A 26,123-nucleotide genomic window follows, 5' to 3' on the forward strand; every position below is an offset into this window, starting at 1 on the left:
TTGACTCACTTATTATGATTAACATAATACCCTCTAGTTCCATCCACATCATTGCAAAAGGCAAGATTTTCATTTTTGATGACTGTATGAAATTCCATTTTGTGTGTGTGTGTGTGTGTGTGTGTGTGTGTGTGTATACACTGCATCTTCTTTATCCAACATCTGGGCTCTTTCCATAGTTGGCTGTTGGGGACATTGCTGCTATATACATTGGGGTACAGGTGCCCCTTCGGATGACTACATTTGTATCTTTGGGGTAAATACCCAGTAGTAAGCATCTAATTCTTGATTTTGGCTCAGGTCATGATCTTAGGGTTATGAGATTCAGCCCTGCATGGGTGGGGCTTTGTGCCGCTGAGGGTGGAAACTGCTTAAAATTCTCTCCCTCTCCCTGTGCCCCTCCCCACCCTGCCTGTTTACATGCTCGAAAGAAAGAAAGACCCCTGCGTCGTTGCTTATCATTGGAGCAAGGTGCAGATCAGTTCTACCCAACCCATGTGGGGGAGTCCTCAAAGGAAAGTGAATAATATTTACCATTATGTATTTATCATGTACAGTCTTTGGTATTTCAAAATCATTCAGCAATCTTAAGGGGTGGAGAAAATCTAGCTAAGAATATTGTTCAAAGCCATGGCTGCCACCCGTTTCTTTAATTTCACACTTATTCTTTCCTCTGCACCATGAAGTTCAGATGAATGAATTACAGACATAATCATTCCCGCACTTCTCATTGCTAACATTTACTTTTTCATACAAAGAGATCACAGCTAAGAAAAGTTATCAGTAACAGCGGAATATAATTCCTGTATAAAAATCATGCCAAATATATATATATATATCATGTCCGAAGTTGTTCTAAGTAAGAGAGAGATTCTAGGCAGGGCATGAGGGTATGGGAACAGTAAGGGAGAGAAAATGATATACACCAAATATCTCATCTCAAGAGCATTAATTTCCTTTTCCTTTTCTTTTGAAGGTGGAGGCTGAAACGTTAGACATGGCGGATAATGCATTTGACGATGAGTACCTAAAATGCGCTGACAGAATGGAAGTCAAGTATGTTCCCCAGTTGCTCAAGGAGGAAAAAGCAAGCCATCAGCTCTTGAAGGATGTGTGGGAAAATGCAGAAGCCAAATGGGAAGCCCAGAAGGCACGCATCTCCGTCCCGACGAGTTTTAAAGATAACCACGGAATAGCACTGACGGCGTTCGCTGCCGAAGCTCTAGCGCGGTCTCCCTTCTACCGCATGTTCAGCGAAGCTGTGAAGATGGCCGGCCTGTCTCGGAAAGATTATGTCTACGACTTCCAGTTCAAAGCTTTTCATTTTTATCTGACAAGAGCGCTGCAGTTGCTGAGAAGACCTTGCGAGGACAGTTACAAAGCTGCGGTCTATAGTATAAGCCAGGATGTCTCCTTCGCGGCCGGAGGGCCCAGCCAGGCCAGGCTCGGCCATTTCACGCTGGCGTATTCCGCCAGGCCTCAAGCTGCCGACGACCAGCACGTTCTGTTAACCATCCGCACATGCTTTGCAATTGCCATTGAACATTTTTTTGATAAAGAAAGTGAGAGAATTGTTCTAATACCCCTGAATGAGATTTTTCATGTGTCACAGGATGGGACCAGCAACAACCTTATCCTTCGAAGCACCAACAAGACCTGCAGCCATTACGAGTGTGCTTTCCTAGGCGGTGAGTGTCTCGGTTCTGTCTGTGCTTGTCTGGTAGGGAAGGAGTGGGACTCTGAGACCCAGGGAGAGGTCAGGAAAGAAACTGACAGTTGTTTGAGAGGAAAAGTGACATTGATGGTTCCTGGCTCCTTTCAGATCACTAGCCCCCCCCCCATTTTAATTTTATCAAAATAATACATTAACCCTCTGGAAGGTTACAGAAATAAAACACTATAAGGCAATGGTTCTCAACTGGGGCAGTTTTGCCCTGGGGTCATTTGGTAATAACTGGAATTTTTAAATCTCACAGTCATCCCAAGTTGCTACTAGTAGCAGCTAATGGGTAGAGGCCAAGGACACTGCCAAACAGTAATGCTTAGAACAGCACCCCGTGACGAAGAAGTACTTGGCCCATAACCCTGCTTGTAAGGCTTGCAATGAAGAATAGCAACTCCTGCCCTATTGCTCCCGATCTCCAATTTTCACTCCTCAGTGGCATTCATTTTTAATTTTTCAGCTAAAATTAAAAAAAAATAAAGATTTTATTTCCTTATATGAGACTGAGAGCACAGGCAAGGTGAGAGGTGGAGGAGAGTGAGAAGCAGACTTCCCACCACCCAGGGGAGCTGAGCGAGGCTCGGTCCCAGGGCCCTGCGATTATGACCTGAGCCGATGGCAGATGCCAAACCAACGGAGCCACCGAGCTGCCCCTAAGCTAAAGTTTTTAACGATATGCTTCAGCATGTTATTTCTTGATTTAAAAATTTTTAAACCTCATCAATTACATCATCAGTAACTCAGACTCTTTTGTATTTCTGTTGCACCAGTCTTAACCTGTTGGGTTTATTGATTCATGTTTGCAGTGTGACTGTTGTAGCTGTAGGCATCGAGCCGCATTCGAGACAGAAAGGGAAGAGGGATGGCAGCTAAATCTGCCTATTTAATCAGGAAGTAAAAGCTTTCCCAGAAATTGCTAGTCGATTTCTGATTATATGTCATTGACCAGAACACCTACCTGATAATCCATAATTTGAAGAAAAGCTCGGAAGAGAGGAAATTAGCTTTTCCAACCTCTCTAGTATAGGGAGGCAAGGAGAAGGGACTTGGGAGTTGCTGTCATGTCAGTAAACCAAATGTATCTGATAGCCACCCAGCACTCCTCCTCACTGTTCGTGCATTTCTCCTCTCCCAGCCTCCTGGCGTCAGAAAGACTGGTGCCTTTTTGTTTACTTATTCATTTATTTGTTTATTTAAGATTTTTTTTTTTATTTGAGAGAGAGAGCACAAACAGGGGGAAATGGCAGAGGGAGAGGGAGAAGCAGTCTCCCCCACTGATCAGGGAGCCCCATGCGGGCTCAGATCATGATCTGAGCCAAAGGCAGGTGCTTAACTGAGTGAGCCACCCAAGCACCCCCAGACTGGTACCTTTTTAAATACCTTTTTTTCCTAGATTATTAGTTAGATGATTTTTTCTGTTTCTTTAGTTTTTTATATCCCTTCAGTACTTCACTCCAACTCTTTCAAAATATAAATCTCTACTTAGTACATTCAAACATATCTGATTCTCTCTCTCTCTCTTTTTAAATATATTCCTTCTGGATTCCCGCCATCACACTAATCTATGATGTACTCTTTAGGCCTGCTGAATATCCTAAAATTTCTCCTCATAGCTGTAGAGACTTTCTTTTGTTTCTTCCCTGTGAAGAATCCCCTGTAACTTGGATTTTCTGCTCTTTCTTGAGTCACTTCTTTGTCAAGGGTTTGTGTTCTCCAGAAGTTTTCTGAGAAAAAGGGACATTGAGGGAAATTTTTAAGACTTTGCATGTCTGAAAAATCTACCTGTAAGCTTGAACAATAGTTTGCATAGATTTGTATTTCTCTTTTTGAAATCATTTTCCTTGGAATTTTGGGGATACTCCTTCATTGTCTTCTGGTTTCTGGGGCTGCTGTTGAAAAGTGTGAAGCCATTTTAATTACTGAAACTTTGAAGGAGACCTTGTTTTTTCCTTTGGATGGTATTAGAATTTTTCCTTGCCCCCAACATTCTGAGATTTTTATGTTGTTCTGGCTTAGTGTCTAGGAGCGAAAGGTTAATAAAACCCTTTCTCCTTCCTCCTGTAAAAATGGCCTCCCATTGATCTTTTTTTTTTTTTTTTTTAGATTTTATTTGTTTGTTTGACACAGAGAGAGAGAGAGACCACAAGTAGGCAGAGAGGCAGACAGAGAGAGAGGAGGAAGCAGGTTCCCCGCCGAGCAGAGAGCCTGATGCAGGGCTTGATCCCAGGACCCTGAGATCATGACCTCAGTCAGGTGCCCCCCACCCCCGTTGATCTTCTAATGCAGTTTCTCTGTAATCTACTGAAGGTGAAGTGACAGCTGCGTAACCACAGAACACTGCGTAATGGCAAACACAGCCCTTCACTGGTAAAGTGCATCTGAGCTGGGAGAGTTGTGAATAAACTACAAATGCCCGGGGGAAGCCAGAGCTCTGGGCATTCCTGAAGGTGGTGTGACGTACCGCTCGTGTTTTTTCTTGCTGAGTCCTGAAGTACATTCACGGACCAGCATGAGAGATGCTGTCCTCACGTGGTGGCATGGGGCTACTGAGCTAGGATGGTTCCTGCACCCCCTGTGGAAGCTTGTCCCCTGTACCTGAGCCATCATTTTGGGAGAACAGGCCTGGATTGCTGTGAGGACTTGCACCGAAGGGCCATATCTGACTCCGCCCTGCTGCTGAACAGTGTGCTGTGCTTCTTGCCTTGCGCTCTTCTGCAGAACCGAGTAAACAAGTGAGAGAGGCAAGCCTTTGGGGTCTCGTGAGTGTGGCTGTCTAGCGGAACCCAAAACCAGGGCTCCTGGTCAAGCAGGGCGGGTATCGCAGTAGGGCCTCAGAAGTGGATAGACTTTTAGACCTTGACTGCTTGTGGCCAAGGCACTGTGGGATTAAAAGAGAGCAGGTAGGAAAGTGCTGACAGAGATACCGTGCATGGGTGGGGCTGACCTACTTGAGATTTCACGGCAGGAGTGTTGGGGCCTTTGAGATGCCTGGGGCACAAAACTTAAGAAAGGCCCTTACTTTTAGGTCCTACACTTGTACCATCTGCAAATTTGCGTGATTCTAAGAGTGAGTGCCTTTTTAAACTTTCCACTCATAGGCACTTCATTTGCCTCGCCCCTGTCCGGACCTGAGTTGCAAGTGAATGAGACTAACTGTTCACGTTGAGAGGACAGCTGAAGACTGAAGCGAGTAAATTGTATTAAGAGGAAAAGTGCCCGTTCCCCTCACCAGCCATATAGTGGAGCTGACCCACACCTAAGCCAGTTAGAGCTGACTCCTACCAGTTAAAGGAAGCTGACTGAGGTCACGCGTCTCGACCCGGTTCCTTGCACGGGACAGCAGCTTGAAATTGGCCGTGGCTGAGAGCTTTACCATGGAAATCATGGAACAGTACAAATCAGGACCCCACCACCCACCCCAGAACCTGTTCAACTAAACTAACACATCACAGCCAGGAAGCCAGTTGCAGGCTGGCAAAATCCTTCCGCTCTGGTGCTGCTGGTGCAGTCAGCCAGATGCCATTGTGGGTATACGGGAGCCCCAGCCACGGTAGACAGAGGCCAAATCGGTCACTGGTTGGTGGACAGAAGGGGGCAGTGGAACCCACAAAGTTGTTAGTGAGTGGGATTGCGGTGATCAAAAGGGGTGGAGCCATCAGGTTGATTGAGAATGAGCCGGGCTTCGGTCTGCCTCCGTGAGGGAGGAAGGAGTGTGCACGCGGCCGTGGTATGCCACAGCGTGGCAGAGGCCACAGTCAGCAGAGGCCGTCCCAGCAAGTGAACGTCCGAACCAGCAGCAAGCGGAGACCTTTGTGGCCGCTCACAAGCACTGTATGGGGAGTCCTGATAGACCGCTGCACGCCGTTGTGTTCATTTAATCCCAAACTGTAATCTACCCAGTGTCCTCTGCTGCCATCTGGAGACCACTGCTGGGATTGCAGGGCCAGAAGGAAGTAGTTAAAGCTCGGCTGTTCTCAGTACTCAAACTTAAAAACTTAAGCCAGTACTTAAAAACTCAAGCCAGAGGATATAATCAAAACTTTGTTCCATTGTGACTGAATATAACTCTAGATGTTGTTTCTAAAGGGGATAAAAAAAATTACACCAAATTTAGTGCTAACGCAGACCTGTGTTAATCGTTTTAAATTTACTTAGGATTTCCAAGATACATAATTTTTGTAAATACCCACACTAAGTTTTTACCTGAAAAAATAAGTCCTTTGGTTAGGAACTGGAGAAAACACCAGTGTCCCATTAAAGAATACAGTTTCCTGATGGTCAAAAATACTCATCTTGGTCTTAATCCAAGAATATGTGAGAGAACTGTGAGTAAATGGCAACAAAACCCTGTCTCCTTCCTCGTGGAGAAATTACTGCAGGCTAACCTGCTGTACTGCTTTCCTAGAAAGCTGGATTAAAGGTGGAATGTCAGTGGTATATTCAGGCTATGTTCTCTACTTTTAAAAAAGATCCCATTTGGAAAACTGTACATGGCTTGGGAAGACTGTAGATGAATTAAAATACCTGGTAGAAGGCCATAGCTTTGGGATTCCCTGGACCTTATAGTGCAGACACAATGTCAGGTGTTACTGGAGAATGAAGTTGTAGAGTATACACACCATATTTTGAACTCCCATCATTTTACTGAGCAAGCTGGGTCATCTGGCATTTTGGCCAGTGTTTCTATAGAGAGGGGCCAGGCTGCGTACCTGTAAATATTTCTGCATATTAGCAGTCATGGCAGGGAATGGCAAGATTCTCCGGCTGGAAACTTGGCTATGTTGGAAAGGAGGAGCCCCTGGACTCCAGTGGCTGGTATTAGTCAATTTTGTTAACTCTTACTCAGACCTGTTGAGCCAGCTCTCTGCTAAGCCATCAAAAGGGAAAAGAAGGTAGATTTACAGGGCGAAAGAAGATTTAGTGATTTAGTTTTTGTAAACCCACGTCTAACTCTTGAGGGCTCATTAAACATAAATATCTTCATTGGTTCTAACAGTCTTTATTCGCTTTCTCTGGGAGCAGTGAAGTTTCGTTGCTGCTGTCTGAGATTGGCTGGTACTGGGACATCAGTAGGATCTCATGTAGACAGGCCAGATAGGACGTGACGTAGTCATCCCCAGGAAAATTCACAGTGTGAGTCAACACCTAGAGCAATTTGGAATGCTGTTCAGACTGTTTATCTGTATTTCTAGCAAACGAGAGCTCTTCACCATCAGCTTCCTCCAGACTTTCATCCGCAACACTTGTTCATCCCTATGAATCCATCAGGATTCACCCAGAGAATCAGAATCCATAGAAAATATATAGGAAATGTATGTATTAAGTCACTAACTGCAGGGAATTGGCTTACATGGTTATGGGGGCTAGCAAGGCAAGTCTGAAATCTGTAGGTCAGGCTGTCAGGAAGGGCAGGCTGGAACTTCGGGGCGAGCTGAGGCTGCTGTCTCCAGGCAGGATTTCTTCTCCTGGGAAGCCTCAGTCTCTGAAGGCCTTTCAGTTGATTGACCAGCCTGATGGTCTTGGCTAGCTCCCTGACTAAGGTGACATTATAGACTCTTCCACACCTACAGAACACTTGCCAGGCAGCAGCTAGGTTAGTGTTTGACTGGGCAACAGTCAAACTGGGTAACTAGACATCTGACATAAATAAAACTGACCCTCACACCTCCATTAGTTATCTATCACTGCATAACAAATTACTCCAGAATTTAGTGGCTTAAAACAACATTTCTTTTTTCACAGTTACCTTGGGTCAGGAACCTTGGTGTAATGTAGCTGAGTCTTTTGGGATCTTGCCATCTCATGAGGCCACAGTCATCATAAGACTCGACTGGGAAAGATCTGCTTTGCAGCTCACTCACATGATTGGTGGGTGGATGCGGTTCCTTGTAGCTTGTTGACTAAGGCCTCAGTTCTTCATGGCTGTGGACCAGAGGCCTCCCTTACTCCCAGCGACATGGGCCTCTCCGCAGAGTATCTCACAGCAGGGGAGCTTGCTTCATCAGAACGAGGAAGAGAGAGCAAGGAAGAGCACCAGGAAGTCAGTCTTCGCAGCCTAATCACGGAAGTACATCTCATCACCTGTGCTGTGTTCCGCTTGCTGGAAGCAAGTCACTAGTGCAGTCCACTGTCAAGAGGAGACGGTTATATAAGGGTGTGAATACCAGGAGGCAGGGTCATTGGGAACCGTGTCAGAAGCTGCCTACGGTAATCCCAACCCATTACAAAGTGTCGCTTCCTCTTGGGAAGGATCCAGACTGGCTCTCCTTTTCCCATAATGATGAGTTCCACAGTGACCTCTCTGGCAAAGGAGACTAGCTACAGAACCGCTCAGTGTCAGCCCACAGTTTCACATACTGGTGTTTTGATCTAATCAATATGACCTATTTGTTTGCTGGGCTTATATGGAATATATATTCATGTACTGAAGTAAAAGCAGGTTTTCTATAAATGTCCATCCGCTGAGGTCAGAACAAGTGCGCCTACACAAAAAGGGGGCGAGTGTACTAGTCCCCCAGTGCACCTCATGTTTTTAGCTCCTAATTCCTTGGTGCTTGGGAACTCAGCCAAGAGAGGTTAGCATGGTTGAAGGTTGACTTCTAAATAGCGGAAGACAGCCGGCCCAGGCAGCCCTGCAGACATCTTTACTGGGGAGGCTGACAGAATGTGTTACTGGAAGTCCCAATCCTTTGCTTGTAGAGCCAGAAGCTGTATGTAGTAGAGACCGTGGCCACACAGGCTGGATTTGTCAGGCCAGACTCCAGATGCCTTTCCTGAGACGCAGTCAGTGCACACGAGTAGGTCGGTGTGTAGCGTAAAGACTGGTGATGAGCTGGGTTTGCTCTGTTTGTTTCCACAGGGAGGGGCTGCACGTGGCTTTGTCTTCAGTAGTGCAGCTCTCCGTGTCTCAGTGGCCCGGTCATACAGCCTTGGAGCGTTAGTGTTGCCACTCGTAGAGGTCAGTCCGTCCCAAGGTGGTGCGAGGACCCCTGCCAGGATCACATTTGAAGTTCTGCTCCCTCCTCGCCAGAACATCCAAGGCAATGGGCCAGTTACTGCTGCAGTGGACGAATGCGGCATCCCGTCAAATTTACCCCACCTGGGCGGGCTCTTTCGTTAGAGAATTCGCTGTCTTTCCCGGTGTGAAGTCTTGTAGGGAAAGCCCCCCATTGAGCTACTAGTTTGGGTAAAGTAAGTAAGCTTTTGTGGTGTCTCATGCGGAGGCTCTCAGATTTTCTTGGTTCATGGTGTCCCTAGTGGTGTCCTAAGTATGTCCAAAGGCTAAAAAAATACCTGAAAGTTCCATTTATTAAGTGAAGTAAAAAAACTCAGTATTATGTTCATGTAAGTATTATGGACATCTTAGTAACTTTGGGAAAGTAATACACAAAAATTAAAAAATATATTATTTCATTCTTAGCCACAATAACTTGCTAATGGGATATGTATGTGCCTATTAGACACTGCACAGCTTCTCAGACCTTGGATCAGATTAGATACCACCTTATTTGCTGATCCACATCAATTTTCACATATATTTGCTTTTTTTTAAAAAAAAAATTTGTTTGCTTTTTTAATCACAGTTGCTGAAAACCCAGCCTTGCCAAATACATGATGTCATCAAACAGAATGTAGCATGGTATAACTCTGAAACTGCATTATACCTCGAGCTAGTAGTTCATGCCGTGTCTGACAGATACCACGTATATCTGTGCTTGTCCTACAATTTTAAAATATCCCTTGGGAGCCCTGTGAATTTCGGCCACTGTTTAGAAACTACAGGCACCTGTTTGTGAAAGTGGTGAAGGCTTAAGCAGCCTGGCTTGGCTCTTAACTGGAAGTCAGATTTCCATGTGATGGAACTTCCAGGGTTTTATCCTGTGGGACTTGAGAGAGAATCCATTGCGTGGTAAGACAGCGTGTCAGAGAGTGCGGACTTTTCTTGCAGTGCCAGGCTGGCAGTAACGGCCCTGCAAAGGAAGGCAGTGCTTGTGTGCGGAAACCCAGAGGGCAACAAACCCGCCTTAGTCTTGTTGCTGGAAATTTCAACCAGCTGTGAGCTTGGTCACAGACATCTGTAATTTCATAGGGTCTGAAGCAGATCAGGAACCCCATGAGAGGACTTTATTTACTCTTGTCTGGACTGTTTCTGAGTCTTCTTACTGTAGAGCTCGATGCTAAAATGACAACTTAGAAGGTTTTCCAGTGTGACTGGTGGGAACAGTCCCGACTCTTATTCCTGTGGGTTCTTTTCCTGGCCTCCCGAAGTTTCCTTGCATGTGTAAGCTGATCAGTATTGTGCTCTGTACTTGATCTCCAGAGCTCTCTGTGCAGCTAGCTACCTGCTCTTTAGGACTCTGTAAAAATCAAATTATCTTGGTAATACTTTTGTGGAAAAAATTCAAGCTATTCCATGGTTATAATGTCATTCGAGTTTTCTACTTATTCTTGAGCTATTTTTGGTAAAGTCTGCTTTTCTAGGCACTTTTCTTCTTTTTCAAGCTTATTGGCCTAAAGCTAGTCATAGTAATTTCTTGGTTTTTTTATACCTTCCAAATCTGTGCTTATATTCTCTTCTTTCTTTCCTTATATATTATATTTCTGCCTTCTCCTGTTTATTTTTGGATCCGTGTCCTCCATTGTAGCCCTGTTACTTCTTTAGAAAAGCAAAATAGTTTACTTTCTGCTGCTGAAACACTAATGAAAAATTAAATGCAAAGTCAAGTAGGGAGGGGAAAGGCTGTCTTGAGGAAGTGGATCCGTGTTGAACATTAAAGGAGATCCGTCCTCTACTAGTGACAGGGCTCTCAAAAATGTGGTGCGTAGGGACGCCTGGGTGGCTTAGTCGGTTAAACATCTGCCTTAGTCTAGGTCAGGATCCCAGGTCCTGAGATCGAGTCCTGCATCAGGCTCTTTGCAGAGAGGGGCGTCTGCTTCTCCCTATCCCTGCCGCTCCCCCCGTTTGTGCGCGCTTGCGCGCTCTTCTCTCTCTCTCTCTGGCAAACAAATAAAATATTTTTTTAAAAATTTGATGCATTAAAAAAATCACTTGGAATCCTTTTTAAAATGCAGATTACAAGGCATCACCCCTAGAAATCCTCTATCAGTAGTCCTGGCTAGGGCCCAGAAATTTGCAACTTCAGTAAACACCCACATGACTCTGAAGTATGTGATTGGAAGGCTACACTTTGAGAAACCCACTCTAATTTATGGTACAGATGAAAGCCAAAGGCTCTAAAATCCCCCAGTGTCTTATCCCCTGGGTGAATCTCTCTATTACACTAATAGTTTTCTTAGTCACACCTTCCCTTGCCTTTACCTTACCTCAGCTTAGCTCTCCGGGTGAGACTCGCGCTCTCCGATCTCCTGCTAATGCAATATTTTGTATTGGTCTCTGGCCTTTTTTTTTTAATTTCTAGCTTAGCTAGACACCTGAGGTTAGCCTCAGGGCACCATCCAAATTCTGACGGATCCGTACCATTTCCTGGACCGTGGAAACTGGACCAAGTCACCAAGATTCTTGGTTCAGACTCCACACACGGAACAGGATTTGAGAGCAGATTACCGAAAAGCGCATCTCTCGTAGTGAAGACAGAGCTCTTAGGGATTCCCCCATTTTACATGGAGAGATTCATCCTCAGGTAGCTGAATATCCAGATTGGGTCAGTGAGTCAGCCAGACCTGGAGAGGAGACCACAGAGCCCTAGGCCTTCTCAGCATCCTGGGAAGCCCTCGTGGCCCCTGCTGGCACCAAATCTGAACATCCTCCCGCGGGAGTCCGGGCCTTCATGGCTGCGGGGCAGGTCGGCGCTGTCCCTGCACGTCATGCCTCAGAGCAGTCCCGAAGCGCTGGTGATTTTTGTATAAGGCCCTAGACTTAGCAAGAGGGTCTGGGGCCTTATAAAGATATAGTGGTAGAGGCCATATTATGCCATATTCTTGCTTTCCATAAACTGTGGATTTCCTTACTATATAAATCAGTGCTCTGGAACAGACCACAGATCAATGTTCGGGGATAGACCAATGTGTTTTCTTTATGTGAATGTGAAGGATCTTTCTTTCTATATCCAAGGATATTGAAGATCTGATTGCGATTCTTTTTCTCCAATGAATAGGAATTGTCCTAGGGGCACCTGGGTGGCTCAGTCGGGTAAGCGTCTGACTCCTGATTCAGGCTCAGGTCAGGATCTCAGGGTAGGAGATAGAGCCCTCGTCACGCTCAGTGCTGGATGGATGTGGAGTCTGCCTAAGATCCTCTCTCTGCCTCGTCCCCTGCTCTTGTGCATGCACGCGCCCATTCTCTCTTAAAAAAAAAAAAAATTCATAGTGAAAGGATAGATTTTCTGTTGAGGACATTTAGTATCTGAAGAGAAGATTGATTGAACAGACATATAAATTTTTTCCTAACGTTTGCAGGCTAATCATGAATAGAATCAAAGTGTTAGCCTTGGATGGGCATTTGGAGGCTATTTGAAGCAAACTCCCAGTAAAAGATGCAGATAAGGAAGCTGAATTCCAGAAATGGTAGACGTTTTATCAAAGATCATACTGCTCTTTGAGGGCTGTAATGTGAGCACAAAAATGTAGTTGTTCCTCATTTCATATCCCGCCAAATTACGGATCTGATAGATTAAAGCTGACACAGAGGTTACCAGTAGCTCTAAGACCAATTTGAAATCTTTACTAGGGCAGAATGTGTCTAACTAATAAAGCTTTATCTTCATGTTTCAGGACTAAAAACGGAAAATTGTGTGGAGAACACAGGTAAGATACACTGTTAAAATACTTCCTCTGTAAGGGGAATGTTACTTCTCCCAGGTGTGGGTCAGAGCCGCACCACCATGCTGTCCTGCTGCTGCCATCAGCTTCTCAGGGCTGAGCTGTGTGCCGCCACCACCACCGCCACCGCCACCGTCTCATCAGGCGGAGGGCCCACGAGCCTCTGTTGCCTGCTCTCCACCCCATGCTGTGCCTGTGGCCATTCTTGGGGACACTGCATTCACCTTGGGTGGACAGGGACCGTGCCACTGTCACCCTAGCCTGTCCTTGTAGGTGCTGAAGGACTTCTGAGAGCCCCTGCGTGATTCCTTTGCACAGGGCCAGATACATATTCCCGTATTTTGACATCTTAGGAAATAACATTTGGGAGACTAAAAAAGGGGAGGAATTGAGTATGTATAGCTGAAGAGGGGAGACAGGACGGAGCGGGAATGGGTCTGTCTCACCTTCCTGGGCAGGGGGATAGGAGGAGGTGACAAAAACAGTCTTCCGTAGAGGACCGTGGGAAAGATTGGGAGGATAAACGGGAATTCTAGGAGGGAGGAGCTTTATCAGATAAGCCCAAGAGATTTGAACCAAAGGTTCCAGAAAGTACTTTAGGTTAATACATGCTTTGGGTGGATCCTTTTGAAGATATCCTTGTTAAAAGATTTGGGAATAAAGGTCTGTTTCTAGCTGTGTTCCTGGCTAGTTTTTCTGTGAATTCTTCATGTAATTAAAATAAATCCAAACCCATTTGTTTTTGAGATTGAAATTTTGAATTTCTCATATTACTATATTTTTGGAAGCCAACTTAAATCTTTTTTATTAATAAGCATTTAAAATAGACTGAATCTGACATTTATTTACATCTGAGCATAGTACTGGGTAATGAAAAATGTCTGTATTTCAGAACATCATCTCCCCATCTATCTCTACAGCCCAGGTAAGTGGGCTCTAATGTTTTTTTTTTTTTTTAATAATCCTTACATGGATGTTTAGTATTTACTAGCTCTTTCCTGTTTAGCAAATTCACTTCTTAGCTTAGGAAAGAGTACTTTGCAGATAGGAAAGTGTAACTTGAGAAATAAGAGAAGGGAAGAAAAGAATTTATTCTGGGGGAAACTTAGCTTCTTGTAAATGGAAGGTTGGGTCTCCGGAGATCTGAATAATACACAAACATTCCGGGGAGTAAGGTTGGTAGGACCCGAAGGGCCAGTCGTTCTTGACAGGCCCGCGGGCCTCTTACGGAGAACTGTGTATGCGTCACTGAGGTTAGCCTGTGCGGCACCACGCATCCAGATGACAGGAGAAAAGCTGCTCATTTTCATCTGTCAAATATGCTGATATTTGTTATCATTTGGCTAAATAAGATGTCTGGGTGGTTGGATGCTTCCCCACTAAGTTTCCACTTCTGTTGATATGACTCAAATCACTTTTTGGCATTTAAGTTCCTTATTATGTGTTCGGCCCCTATAGCTATAATAAGTTTTTCTTCACTGAAGAGAGAAAAGCATCTGGCTTTTCCTCAAGTATGATATTTGGAAGATCTTTCCTGTTCCGAGGGGAAGCATTTTGTGAAGCTTCGCATGAGCCCGAGGACTTGCATAGCCTCACTTCTTACTGGCTCATTGCAGACGCAGGTTTTACTGGTCGTTTCACAGGGACCTCAGCTCAGTCTTCAAGACGGACGTTTTTCTACCTCATTGAGATCCCCAGGAGACTTTCTCTGTGTGATGATTTTTCTTAAGAAAGGGGGCCAAAGGGAGCCTCTGGAAGGTTCCAGCCCAATGTGGTGCATTTAGATTCTGGCTGACACTTAAATTTAGTAGCTCTAGTTTATTGGATGTACCAAGAGGTTCTTTATGTTTCTAGTATCTGAGAATAGTTTGCTGTAACTATAGTAATTCTCAGTTATTTTGTTTTATCATTAAAACGGATAAGTTTCTTCTTATAACTTAGGTGAGAAAGACCAGAACATTGAAGACACTGGTAAGATATTTTTGTAAGCTCCGGGGGTTTTCATTTGCAGTATAGCTCTCTTAGGGATGGAAACAGGTAAGCATGATACAGTCAGGAAAAGTGGAAGAAGACAGAACCCACTTTAGCTTACTAGTTTGGTATATCAAAGCCCTCCTGAGTTACAGATCGACCTTATAAAGATGACGCAGCTGCCTTCTCTCTTGCTTAACTCTCCCATTTATCTCCAAGATGACCAGAGAGCATTTAGAGATGTGACATGAGGAACTAGTTCTAAAGAGCCTGTTTCCTGCGCTCGCTTTGGCAGCACATATACTAAAGAGCGTATTTTCTGCTTTTATGTTAGCTGTCACAGGACAGAGGAAGGTGTGACTTCACAGACTCTTGTAACCTAGTGTGTTGGCAGGGGCATTGAAAAGTGTCATTGATTTTTTCTAAATTACAGTGATTTTGTGTATTTCTTTCTGTTTCCAGCAATCTGAGTAATAGATGCTTTTAGCTATATCCATCTCATCATTTCGTGTATTTTGAAGTATAGCTAATTCCCAAGTTTTTGTTTTTTGTCTTTTTTTATAATATTACTCAAATGTCCTCAAGGGTGCTGGGACAGGGGCACTCATAAATTAATGGTAAGATTACAAATTGGAACTTTTCTGAAGGACGGTTTGATGCTATGTATTCTTAGCCTTAAAAATGTCCATACCTTTTAACCTAGTTACAGCACATTAAGATTTGTACTAAGGAAATAAAGATTTGTGTACGAAATGGTTACAGTGTGTGGTGGCCAAAATTTCTGAATAACCTTAGTGTCCCAACAGTTGGATATTGTTAAATAATAACCATATAATGAAGCACTAAACAACTTAAAAATCATATATTTTTTTAAAGATTTATTTATCCATTCGAGAGAGAGAGAGGGAGGGAGGGCACATGCAGACGTGTGAGCAGGGGGATGGGCAAAGGAAAGAGAAGCTGACTCTATGCTGAGCCACCCAGGTGCCCCTAAAAATCATATTTTTGAAAAATATGAGAAAGTGCTTATAATGTAGTGGCAAGTAAAATATGTAAAAAAGCATATGAACTGTAATAGCAATTTATTTAAAAATTTCAAAAGAGGAGCACCTGGGTGGCTCAGTTGGTTGGGCATCCGACTCTTGATTTCAGCTCAGGTCATGATCTAAAGGTTGTGAGATCAAGCCCTGCATCAGCCTCTGTGCTTAGCAGGAGTCTGCTTATCTGTCTCTCTGTCTCTCTTTCTTGCCCCCCCCCCTTTTGCCCTCCCCCCACTTGTGCTCACTCATGTGCTCAGTCTCTAAAATAAGTAAATCTTGAATGTCCAAAGATACAAACTTCGGTTATAGGAGACCCAAGTACTGGAGATGTAACATGTAGCAGGGTTAGTAGAGCAGCACAGGGGTGCAGCGCTTCAGAAAGTTTCTAAGAGAGTAGGTTTTGAGTTCTTACCACAAGGAAAAAAGCCATTTTTTTTTCTTTTTAAAAATATCTGTATGAGATGCTACATGTTAATTGTGATCATTTCACATATTTAAGTTGCATCATTACGCTGTATACCTTTAACTTACACGGTGCTATCAATTACATCTCAGCAAGGCTGGAAACAATGCTTAAAATGGTATGAATATACACACAGCAAATAAATTGAAAGGAGATATACCCAAAATATTGAGGATGAGTAGCTCTGAGATCTGGGATTATGAGTAATTTTTTTAAAGATTTTATTTATTTATTCAACAGACAGAGATCACAAGTAGGCAGAGAGGCAGGCAGAGAGAAGGGGGGAAGCAGGCTCCCTGCTGAGCAGAGAGCCCCATGCAGGGCTCTATCCCAGGACCCTGGGATCACGACCCAAGCCGAAGGCAGAGGCTTTAACCCACTGAGCCACCGATTATAAGTACTTTTTATTTTTTTTTAAAGATTTTATTTATTTATTTGACAGAGAGAGATCACAAGTAGATGGAGAGGCAGGCAGAGAGAGAGAGAGGGAAGCAGGCTCTCCGCTGAGCAGAGAGCCCAATGCGGGACTCGATCCCAGGACTCTGAGATCATGACCTGAGCCGAAGGCAGCGGCTTAACCCATTGAGCCACCCAGGCGCCCTATAAGTACTTTTTAATGATTTCTTGTGTTTCTTGTGTTTTTCCAGATTATCTGTAATTATAATGTATTATATAATCAAGAAGTTTTATTTTTAAGAATATGACAAATGTAGGTGGGAGTCTTTGGATTGAATCTTAAAAATATAAAATAAGACCTGTTTTGCATAATCTAGGAGAGAGCCTGGGTCGCTAGACATAGTAGGTCTCACCATAAGTCAGTCAAGCTCCAGTGGATTAAATTTCTCCCCTTTTACCCTACCTAGTCCCTGCCGTCTCGCAAAGCTTTTCATTTTCCACTGTAAATAGCCGTATAAACACAAGGTTAAATTAATTTTCAAGTTGATTGCATTTTTCACTGAAGAGTTTCTGTTCTCATCTTTAGGAATGAAAAGCCAGGAGTCCCCAGTCTTACCTGGTAGGTACCTCTACCTTACCCTCTAAGTCTAGCTGCAAGGTTAGGAGGAGACATAAGGGCTGACTCCTAAGACTCAGGACATTCCTGGACATGGAGAATTTGAGGAATGAGTTAAGCCAGAACAGAGGTACTGATTTATTTGTGCTTACTTAGTATGGTTCATGCAGTATACCAAGCACTTGTACGACTTACTTCCTTTAATCATCACTTACTCCAGACCTACAGTGTATTTCTTTTGTGTAAATAAGGAATTGAAGCTCAGAAAGATTCAGAAGCCCGACCCGTCAGAGAGCTGATAATTACGATGACAATAGAACTAAACCAAGTAGAGTCCTTTTTTTTTTTTTTCATTTTGTTTTGTTTTTCAGTGTTCCAAGATTCATTGTTAATGCACCACACCCAGTGCTCCATGCAGTGCGTGCCCTCCCCAATACCCACCACCGGCTCACCCAAGTAGAGGCTGAAACTCAGTACAGCTTCATTTAAAAGCTGCCGTATTAGGACTGCCTTGCAAAGATAAGATTGGAGAGAGAGGGGCCAGATCCTGGAAGTTTTTTAGGGTTGGAGATGGGGGGAGGTGTAGACAAAAGAGAGCATTCACAGTGCAAGGAAACTGATTAACCCTAATACTCATTTTTGTCTTGAGGTATGGCAAGCCATGAAGCCACCCAGATACCTGGTAAGACGGCTTTCTTTTTACTCTCCGGGCCCAAGTGTGAGGTGAGAAGAATCCCCCAGGCGTTAAAGAACATGCTGTCATGAGACTCTTATTCATTAACGTTTGCCTTACAGCTTCCTACTAACCATTCTTCAGATTTAGCTGGGGAAGAGAGTAGAGAGGAAAAAGTGTCTTTCTTCCCTAATGTACGTGTGTTCTGGAGCAGGAAAGTTAACCTGTTTGGGGCACGGCTGAAGGCAAGGGTGCTGGAACCCGCAGGTGTGCAAGCCAGCGCCTTCTAGGTTCCACAGCTGAAGTTACTTAGTAGAAAGTTCACCTTTAGCAGAAAGCTGACTTTTAGCTTTGGCTGGGAACTCCGCATCTAGAATTTACCAACTAACAAAATACAGTCTCCTGGCATACGGACGAGCTCAGTGTGGTGCCAAGGCAGAAGGCTCCTCTAAGCTTGACGTAGGTTGGCACGGCAGCGGTTCTCGCAGCCCTAAGTTGTAAATAAAGAGTCAGAAACAGCGCCGCAGTGGGAGCTCATCAGAGAAGAGCCGGGAAAATGGACTCCCTGGAGCAAACTGTAAGTCACTGAAAACTTTTTTCTCACTTAGGGATGAAAATTCCAGAAACTGTTTCACTACCAGGTAAGCAGTAGTTGGCATAGGAGAGAGGAAGCTGCCAGTCTGGGGGGCATAGTTATAGTTGTCACCATTAGAGGATGCAGCAGAGCCTAAGAACTTCGCTCAAGATTAGGCAAGTGAGTAAGGGACCCACGTCTCTTAACTTACGACATAGTACCCATCCCTGGGGAGTTGTGGATCTTCAGGTGATTTTCCAGTTTCATTTTACCGTGACGGATTTAGCTTGCCCATCAGATAAACCATGAAAATGCTAAGTAAGCATTTAAACGGTGTGAGGCTGTTGGTGAGGATGAGACCGAGGAGCCTTGAGCGTCGGTGGCCAGAGAGAATGAACAGTAATTTCTGTCAAGTTTCTCAGAAGGGGCTCAGAACTTAAGCTTATAGAGGAGGAAGAAGGTCTCTAAACTTAATTTTTCTCCTGGGACAAAGAGAAGTCTATTTTTTAAAAGTAGAAATAATTTACAAGAGAGCTATGGACAGTAATAACACTTCTCTGCCTCAGAATTGTCACCTTTCAAATAGGCTAATACTTGTCATGCTTGCCTTATGGGGAGATCTCTGCGGACTAGAGAAACACAAAATCTCGGTGCAGGCCCCCATTTATTGCTTAAATCCTTCCTCCTGGGTTCACGTAGTATTTTGAAAGTGATTTTTGATATGTCTTATTATTATATAATGAATAGCACGGTGCGGAGCTTTGCCTAACGTCGCTGTCTGTGGAAAGAGCACAGCGCTGTGTGCAGAAACTGCATACGCACAGTTAACCGCCCGACTCACAGATACGGGCCTAGAGAGAGGGTCCAGCAGCTCTTCTGCCTTCACCCAGTTTTGTCATGTTGGGCCACATGTTTATTTGCTCACAACTTCGAAGTGAACCTCTAACAACACCGAAGGTCCATCTTGTGTGTCTACAACTCTTCAGCTCAGTGACCTGAGTTGGCACAGGCTTCTCATGGGCTCCTTTGAGGCACAGTGGTTATCTGAAAGGCAGCTGCCCAGCGGGGTGGGGAATGAACACAGACTGTGTAGACAGACCCAGTTTCAATAAGTCTCCTCTCTGCCATTTTCCTCTGGGTAACTTTATATAAGTTATTTCACTTTTCTTTGCTTCTGCTTCCGAATCTATAAAGTGAAGAAAACATTGTCTAGCAGGACTGATTGAAGTCCTAATGAGATAAAGTTTGGCAAAATGAATGGTAGTTTAAAGTAGTAGTAACCGGTAATTGTCTTCATTGTTATCATCTGAAATTCTTTCTCATTTAGGAATAAAAGTGGTACAACTGGATGAAAAACCTGGTAATTAATCCTTTATTGGGGGTGGAGGCTTCCGGTTTTCTGGGTTCTTGACCGTCATCATTCAGTTAGCTCAGCCTTAAGAGGGCAAAGGAAAGCACCCGGCCTGCCGGTCTCCTGAGCCTGCAGTCCGCGGGCCAGAGGAGAAAAGGCTGAGAGACGGGGAGAGCGGGAGGCCGCGCTTACGGCTGTCGGCTGTCGGGGCTGCACACAGAAAAAGACCGCTGGCTTGCGGCGGCGGCGCTCTAGCCAGAAGGCCGCAGGGGGCTTCCCAAGATAAGGGGGCAACTGTGAGGGAATTCGTAGTAACTGGAACAGCATCGTCAAAGAGCCGTCCGTGGGAACGCTACAGCATGAGACCATGCTGTGTTCTCACTGCGCTCACCGTGTCCTCCAACAAATAGGCCACTAGGTTTTGCTGGGAATGTTTCGTATTGTGCTCTCTCCTAGACAAATGTGTGTAGTGCAGGCTTTTAGAAGTGGCAAAAAACATTTACACAGGATCTCGTTTAATCCACTTAAATATTGTTATTGCCATTTTAGAGATGAAGGTATGGGATATAGGAAGCTCGAGGAGCCTGTTAAAGACGGGAAAGAGAAAACTGGGACTCAGACTTCTCAAATTTTGTTCACCTTATGTCCTGTGACACTTGTCTTCCAACCAGATGTAGTTACAGAAAATACACCTCTGTCCTGGGCTCCTAGAATTGGTATTTGGCTTCAAAGCTGTCAAAATATGGCAATATTGTAATATTTCAGTGCTAGTGTAGCATAGTAATTGAGGTTGTGTATCACAGTAATTGAGAGTAGAGGCTTTAAAGTTATTTTTGCCACTGACTATCTCTGATTTTATGCAAGTTTTGAGGAACATCTGTATAATACTGATAACTATACCCACCTTCTGAGACTGTAAAAAGCGTGATGATGTACATAAATCATCAGCGCAAAGTCTGACACACAGAAAGCACTCAATGATAGGTATTAATGTTGTACTTGGGAATCTTAGTTCAGTGTCCAGAAAAAGTACTTTTTTTTGTATATAAAAGTTTAATCTTTCTTTTAATGAAAACAAATATACATAATGGTGAAAAAAAATGCAAAGAGCACAAGTGAGTAAAAATTAAACCCTTCCTCAACCCCACGCATAAATCTAAATGTGATACTCTGCCCTGCAGACCCATTGTCAGAGACAACCAAGTATGCCTAATCATTTAATCAGATTTTTCTCTTCTGGGTAAATAGATGTACAATATAGTTAACCCAGAATCTGTTCATATTTTAGGAGACAAAAGTCGAGAAGATATCGGCAATCCTGGTAAGAAATATTTCATTTCCTTAGTTGATAAATGTCTGATCTGCAATATAGAAGAAATGAGAGACTTACTTTTCAATAACATGTACAAAGTTTCAAGAGTTTAAGGCGTCATCATATGGGATATAATGTCATACCCAAATACTTATTAGTGTGATATGGTGGGAGTAAGTTAATTTCTTAAGCAATTATTTTCAGCTGTGTGTTTTGTTTAGAGTAGCGGTTCCGAACCCTCTCAATCCAGTCTCCCTTTTTATAACATGTTTATAAAGCCTTTATAGTGTCCTGGAATAACATTCATAGATAAGAAGACCTACTGGCACCCATAAGAATATCAATATAATGTTATTTATTTATATACTATATATATAATACATATACTATAATTTATAACAAAATTGCATAGATTTCAATATGTAAGGGTCTACATTATACTAAAAGAAATAATGGACAGATGATTGTATTTACTTATACGAATCGGATTTAAGGAGTGCATGTGATGTACTGAGCACTGGATATTATATAAGATTAATGAATCATTGACCTCTACCTCTGAAACCAATAATGCATTATTTGTTCATTGAATTTAAATAAAATTAAAGAAAAAAAGCAACTTGAAGCAGTATGCTCTTTTTAGAGATCCTGAAGATGACCTACAAATGGAAATTATTTATAAAAGGAACAAAATTTTGGAAAAGGTTTAAGACAAGGAAATACTCAGGATCAAGATTCTAATTCACAGTTTCCCTACACTCATGCTGACATGAGTGTACATGCTGATAACTTTTAGTAGGGATGGGCCCATTAAAGACAAATTTAGCTTTTTAACAAATATTTTATTTCTTTGAGAGAGAGAAGGAGAGAAAGCATGAGCACGGGGGAGCAGCAGAGGCAGAGGGAGACAGAGAAGCAGGCTCCCGCTGAGCGGGGAGACCGTGTGGGCTCGACCCCAGCACCCTGGGATCATGACCTGAGCCGAAGGCAGACTCTTAACCCACTGAGCCACCCAGGCGCCCCAACAGATTTAATTCTTTAAAAAATATATATATATATATGTGTGTGTATATATATATGTATGTATGTATGTATATACATACATACATATATACATACACCTGAGAAATTCCAAACTGCCTGATAGGGGGCCATGCTGATCCCTTGAGAACCACTGGTCTGTAGTAACAAACTAATGTATGAGTCTACCTGTCTGTCCTTCTCCCCATCTGTGTGTACATACAACTGTGTGTTTGTAATTATGGTTGAGTAAATTGATACTAGGAGTTAAAGACTTATAAAATTTATTGGCTGTTTCTCTATGAAACTTATGAAAATTTATTGGCTGTTTCTGTATGAAATCTGAGTGTGATTCCATTTGGATACTTCCCAGTCCTCCTTTGTACAGTCTAAACCAAAACACAGCCATCATTCAGTTGCATAATTCTGTGTGAAACAGATCATCCTCACATGAATGGACTCTGCGGTTTCTTTTCACTAGTTCAGGTGAAAGGGAAACTGTTTCCTCCAGACAGTGATCCATGTATGGAGGGAAAAAGTTAATTTTTTTTTCAGTTGGCAGGGCTTAGTGTTTAAAAATGCAGCTATATTTAATCACATATTGGTAACTATTAGCATATACATGTGAAATACAGTCTTGAAATAGAATAAAACTCTACCTTGCATGTATATACAGAAAATGAAAACAAAAAATTGCTAAGAAATTCTAGAGAACTTGAAGAACAACAAAAGGTATCTTGTCTACAGAGATACTAAAAAGGCTGTAAAGGGCGCCTGGGTGGCTCAGTGGATTAAGCCTCTGCCTTCAGCTCAGATCATGATCTCAGGGTCCTGGGACCAGGCCTGCATCGGGCTCTCTGCTCAGCAGGGAGCCTGCTTCCCCCTCCCCTGCCTGCCTCTCTGCCTACTGCCTACTCTCTTGTCTGTCAAATAAGTAAATAAAATCTTAAAAAAAAAAAAAAAAAAAAAAAAAGCTGTGGAATCTTAGGTAAAAACTATGTCAGCACACCCTGGTGATATACATGTACTGAACTGTATTCCACATTGTTCCTGGTTAGTGTGTGAGGAAAGTGTGTAGTTCAACTTGAACATCTACATCAGGGTACCTGGTTTAGGTGCGTGAGGCGGGCTGTCAGAAAGGACATGTGTCGGTGACTGTGTGTTCTCATCAACAGCTCCGGATCCGGTTCCAGTTCCTGGTCCCAAAACCCACCCCTCTGCGTCCTCCGGCGAAATGCTCCTTCCGACGCTGGGGACATTCGTCATTTCAATCATTGCTTCTGCTAGAAGTCTCTTTGTTGCTTTGTAGTCTGATGTATTCTTTATTTACTTAAAATACACTCAAGGAATCCCACAGGAGACCAGCAACAGGAATGATGTATTTTTTCACTTGTTCATCAAAGTCATTTGATAAAATGAGAACTGAGTATTTGTTATTTACTTTGTAAATTCACAGTTGGTCCAGATATATCATAGAATTCATTTTCCATTTATTTCTGTATTTATGATTACAAAAAAACCCCTGTATCCTTCTGATTGAATTCAATAAAAGACTTTAAGTTTATTGGATATAATTTCAGTAGAATTGCCTGATATTAAAATATCCAGCACCGTTAGTGATTAACAAGAATTTAATTCCTAAATTAGAATTTTAAAGAAGTTTTACTCATCTTTGAAGGATCAAACTTTGACTTCAAATACTATCCTCCAACAAGCTCATCATCTTTCCTGATATATAAACACTTTGTATTTCTGTAAACATGATTGTTTACCAAGTTTTTCACATACAGTCCCTGAATTAAATCTCATATTAATTGACGAAAATAGACAGTAGTGAAGGAATGTATATGTTAAGTAAGCAAGGAAAAAATGAGATTATACACTATATTACTCTTTTCCCCAGGGGATTGTGGTAGTTGAATAGTGACTGATTTAGGCATGGGCTTTGGTAACTGGCACTTGTTTAAATTTTGCAGGGTTTCAAAAAGGATTTAAGTCTGGGGAGTCTGGGGGGCTCAGTCATCAGGCGTTTGTCTTTGGCTCAGGTCACAATCCCAGTGTCCTGGGATCGAGCACTGCATCGGGCTCTCTGCTGGGCAGAAAGCCTGCTTCTCCCTCTCCCACTCCCCCTGCTTGTGTTCCCTCTCTTGCTGTGCATCTCTCTGTCAAATAAATAAATAAAATCTTTAAAAAAAAATTTAAAAAAAAGGATTTAAGTCTACCTTGAAAGATAAGAGAAAAACTACTTAAAGTCTAGACTTAGGTGTTACAGGTTCAATGTGCTTTTTAAAAAACATTGTCTTCACACACATACACACACACCCCCGCCAATCTGGTTTATTTTTATTTATTTATTTACTTGGAAGGTTTTATTTATTTGTCAGAGAGAGAGGGAGAGAGATCACAAGCAGGGGGAGTGGGAGAGGGAGAAGCAGGCTCCCTGCTGAGCAAGGAACCCAATGTGGGACTCAGTCTCGGGGTCCTGGCACCATGACCTGAACTGAAGGTGGACACTTAACTGATTGAGCTGCCCAGGAGTCCCTACTTATATTTATTTTAAAAATTTTTAATTGAAGTATAGTTGACACGCAATATAATATTAGTTTCCGATATACAAAGTGATTTAAGAATTCTGTATGTTATGAAATGTTGACCACAATAAGTGCAGTTACCAGCTGTCATTATACAAAGTTATTACAGTAGAATTGATCATATTGCCTGTGCTTTATTTTTCATCCCTGTGGCTTACTGTTTTATAACTGTTCGCACCTCTTAATCCCCTTCATTTATTTGCCCATCCCCCTACCTCTCTGCTAAGCTCCAACTCTGTGTATTAATGGGTCTGTTTCTGTGTTTTGTTTGTTCATTATTTCTTTAAGATAGGACCTATAAATGAAATCATATGGTATTTGTCTTTCGCTCACTGTTGTTTTGGTTTGCATTTCCCTCATGATTTGTAATGGTAAGCAGCTCTTCATCTGTCTGTTGGTCATCTGTAGGTCGTCTTTGTAAAAATTCATATTCGGATCTTCTGCCCATTTTTAATCAGACTGTTTATTTTTTTGATTAATTGTATGAATTCTTCATATTTTTTAGATATCATCCCTTTATGAGATACATAATTTGCATATATGTTCTCCTATTTCCATAGGGTTGCCTTTTTGTTTTGTTGATGGTCCTCTGCTGTGCAAAAAGCCTTTTATTTAATATATTCCCAGGTATTTATTTTTCCTTTTTTTCCCTGCCTGAGGGGACAGATCCAGGAAAATATTTCTGGGGCCAATATCCATAAGTTTATTACCTCTATGTTTTCTTTTAGGAGTTTTATGGTTTTGGGTCTCACCTTTAGGTCTTTAATTCATTTTGAGTTTATTTTTGTGTGTGGTATAAGAAAGTGATGAAATTGCATTCTTTTGCGTGTAGCTGTCCAGTTTTCCCAGCACCATTTATCAAAGAGACTGTCTTTTCCGTGCTGTATATTCTTCCTTCTTATCATAGATTAATTCACCATATAAATATGGGTTTATTTCTGGCCTCTCCAGTCTGTTCAGTTGATCCGTGTGTCTTTTTCTGTGTTGGTACCATGCTGTTGAGAACACGACAGGTTTATAGTATAGTTTGAATAAAGCAGCACGATACCTCCAGCTTTGTTCTTTCTCAAGACTGCTGTCAATTTGGTGTCTTTTGTGGTTCCATACAAATTAGAGCATTATTCATTCTAGTTCTGTGAGAAATACTACTGGCATTTTATAGGGACTGAACTGGCTCTGCGGATTGCCTTGGTCGGTGTGGACATGGTGACATTCTTCCTCCGGTTCATTCGCACAGGGTGTCTTTCCGTTCATCTGCCTCATCTTTAGGGTCTTTCATCAGTCATCTTAATAGCTCCAGAATGCAGGTCGTCTGCCTCCTTTTACACTGATTCCTAGGTATTTTGTTCTTTGTGAGGTCATTGTACATGGGATTGTTAATTTCTCTTTCTTGTAGTTACTAGTATATAGAAACACAACAGATTCTGTATATTAATTTTTTATCCTCCATCTTTACTAAATCATTTATTAGTTCTGGTAGTGTTTTGGTGGAGTCTTTAGGGTTTTCTGTATATAGTGTTATGTCACCTGCAAATAGTGACAGTTTCATTTCTTCTTTGCCAATTTGAATGCCTTTTATTTCCTTTTCTTGTCTGATTGCCAAAGCTAGGATGT

At 42.7% G+C, this 26,123-nt stretch overlaps 1 protein-coding gene across 3 annotated transcripts in view; it reads left to right on the plus strand.

Annotated features, from left to right (window-relative positions):
• Window positions 1-23,887, plus strand: part of ART3 (ADP-ribosyltransferase 3) — a 154,551-nt gene extending 130,664 nt beyond the window's left edge. Inside the window, exons 4-13 of one of the 3 annotated variants that reach the window (XM_032334610.1) lie at window positions 977-1,688; window positions 12,455-12,487; window positions 13,395-13,427; window positions 14,444-14,473; window positions 16,959-16,991; window positions 17,638-17,670; window positions 18,270-18,302; window positions 19,563-19,595; window positions 20,875-20,907; window positions 23,094-23,883. In XM_032334610.1, the coding sequence (XP_032190501.1) occupies window positions 977-1,688; window positions 12,455-12,487; window positions 13,395-13,427; window positions 14,444-14,473; window positions 16,959-16,991; window positions 17,638-17,670; window positions 18,270-18,302; window positions 19,563-19,595; window positions 20,875-20,907; window positions 23,094-23,227 (1,107 nt within the window). In that variant the 3' untranslated portion in view covers window positions 23,228-23,883. Of the gene's footprint in view, window positions 1-976; window positions 1,689-12,454; window positions 12,488-13,394; window positions 13,428-14,443; window positions 14,474-16,958; window positions 16,992-17,637; window positions 17,671-18,269; window positions 18,303-19,562; window positions 19,596-20,874; window positions 20,908-23,093 lie in introns of all 3 variants that reach the window. The other 2 variants (XM_032334611.1, XM_032334612.1) reach the window with 2 other exon arrangements.
• The last annotated feature ends 2,236 nt before the right edge of the window (window positions 23,888-26,123 follow it).

The sequence above is a fragment of the Mustela erminea genome, chromosome 2, assembly GCF_009829155.1.
Source record: "Mustela erminea isolate mMusErm1 chromosome 2, mMusErm1.Pri, whole genome shotgun sequence".
NCBI lineage: Eukaryota > Metazoa > Chordata > Mammalia > Carnivora > Mustelidae > Mustela > Mustela erminea.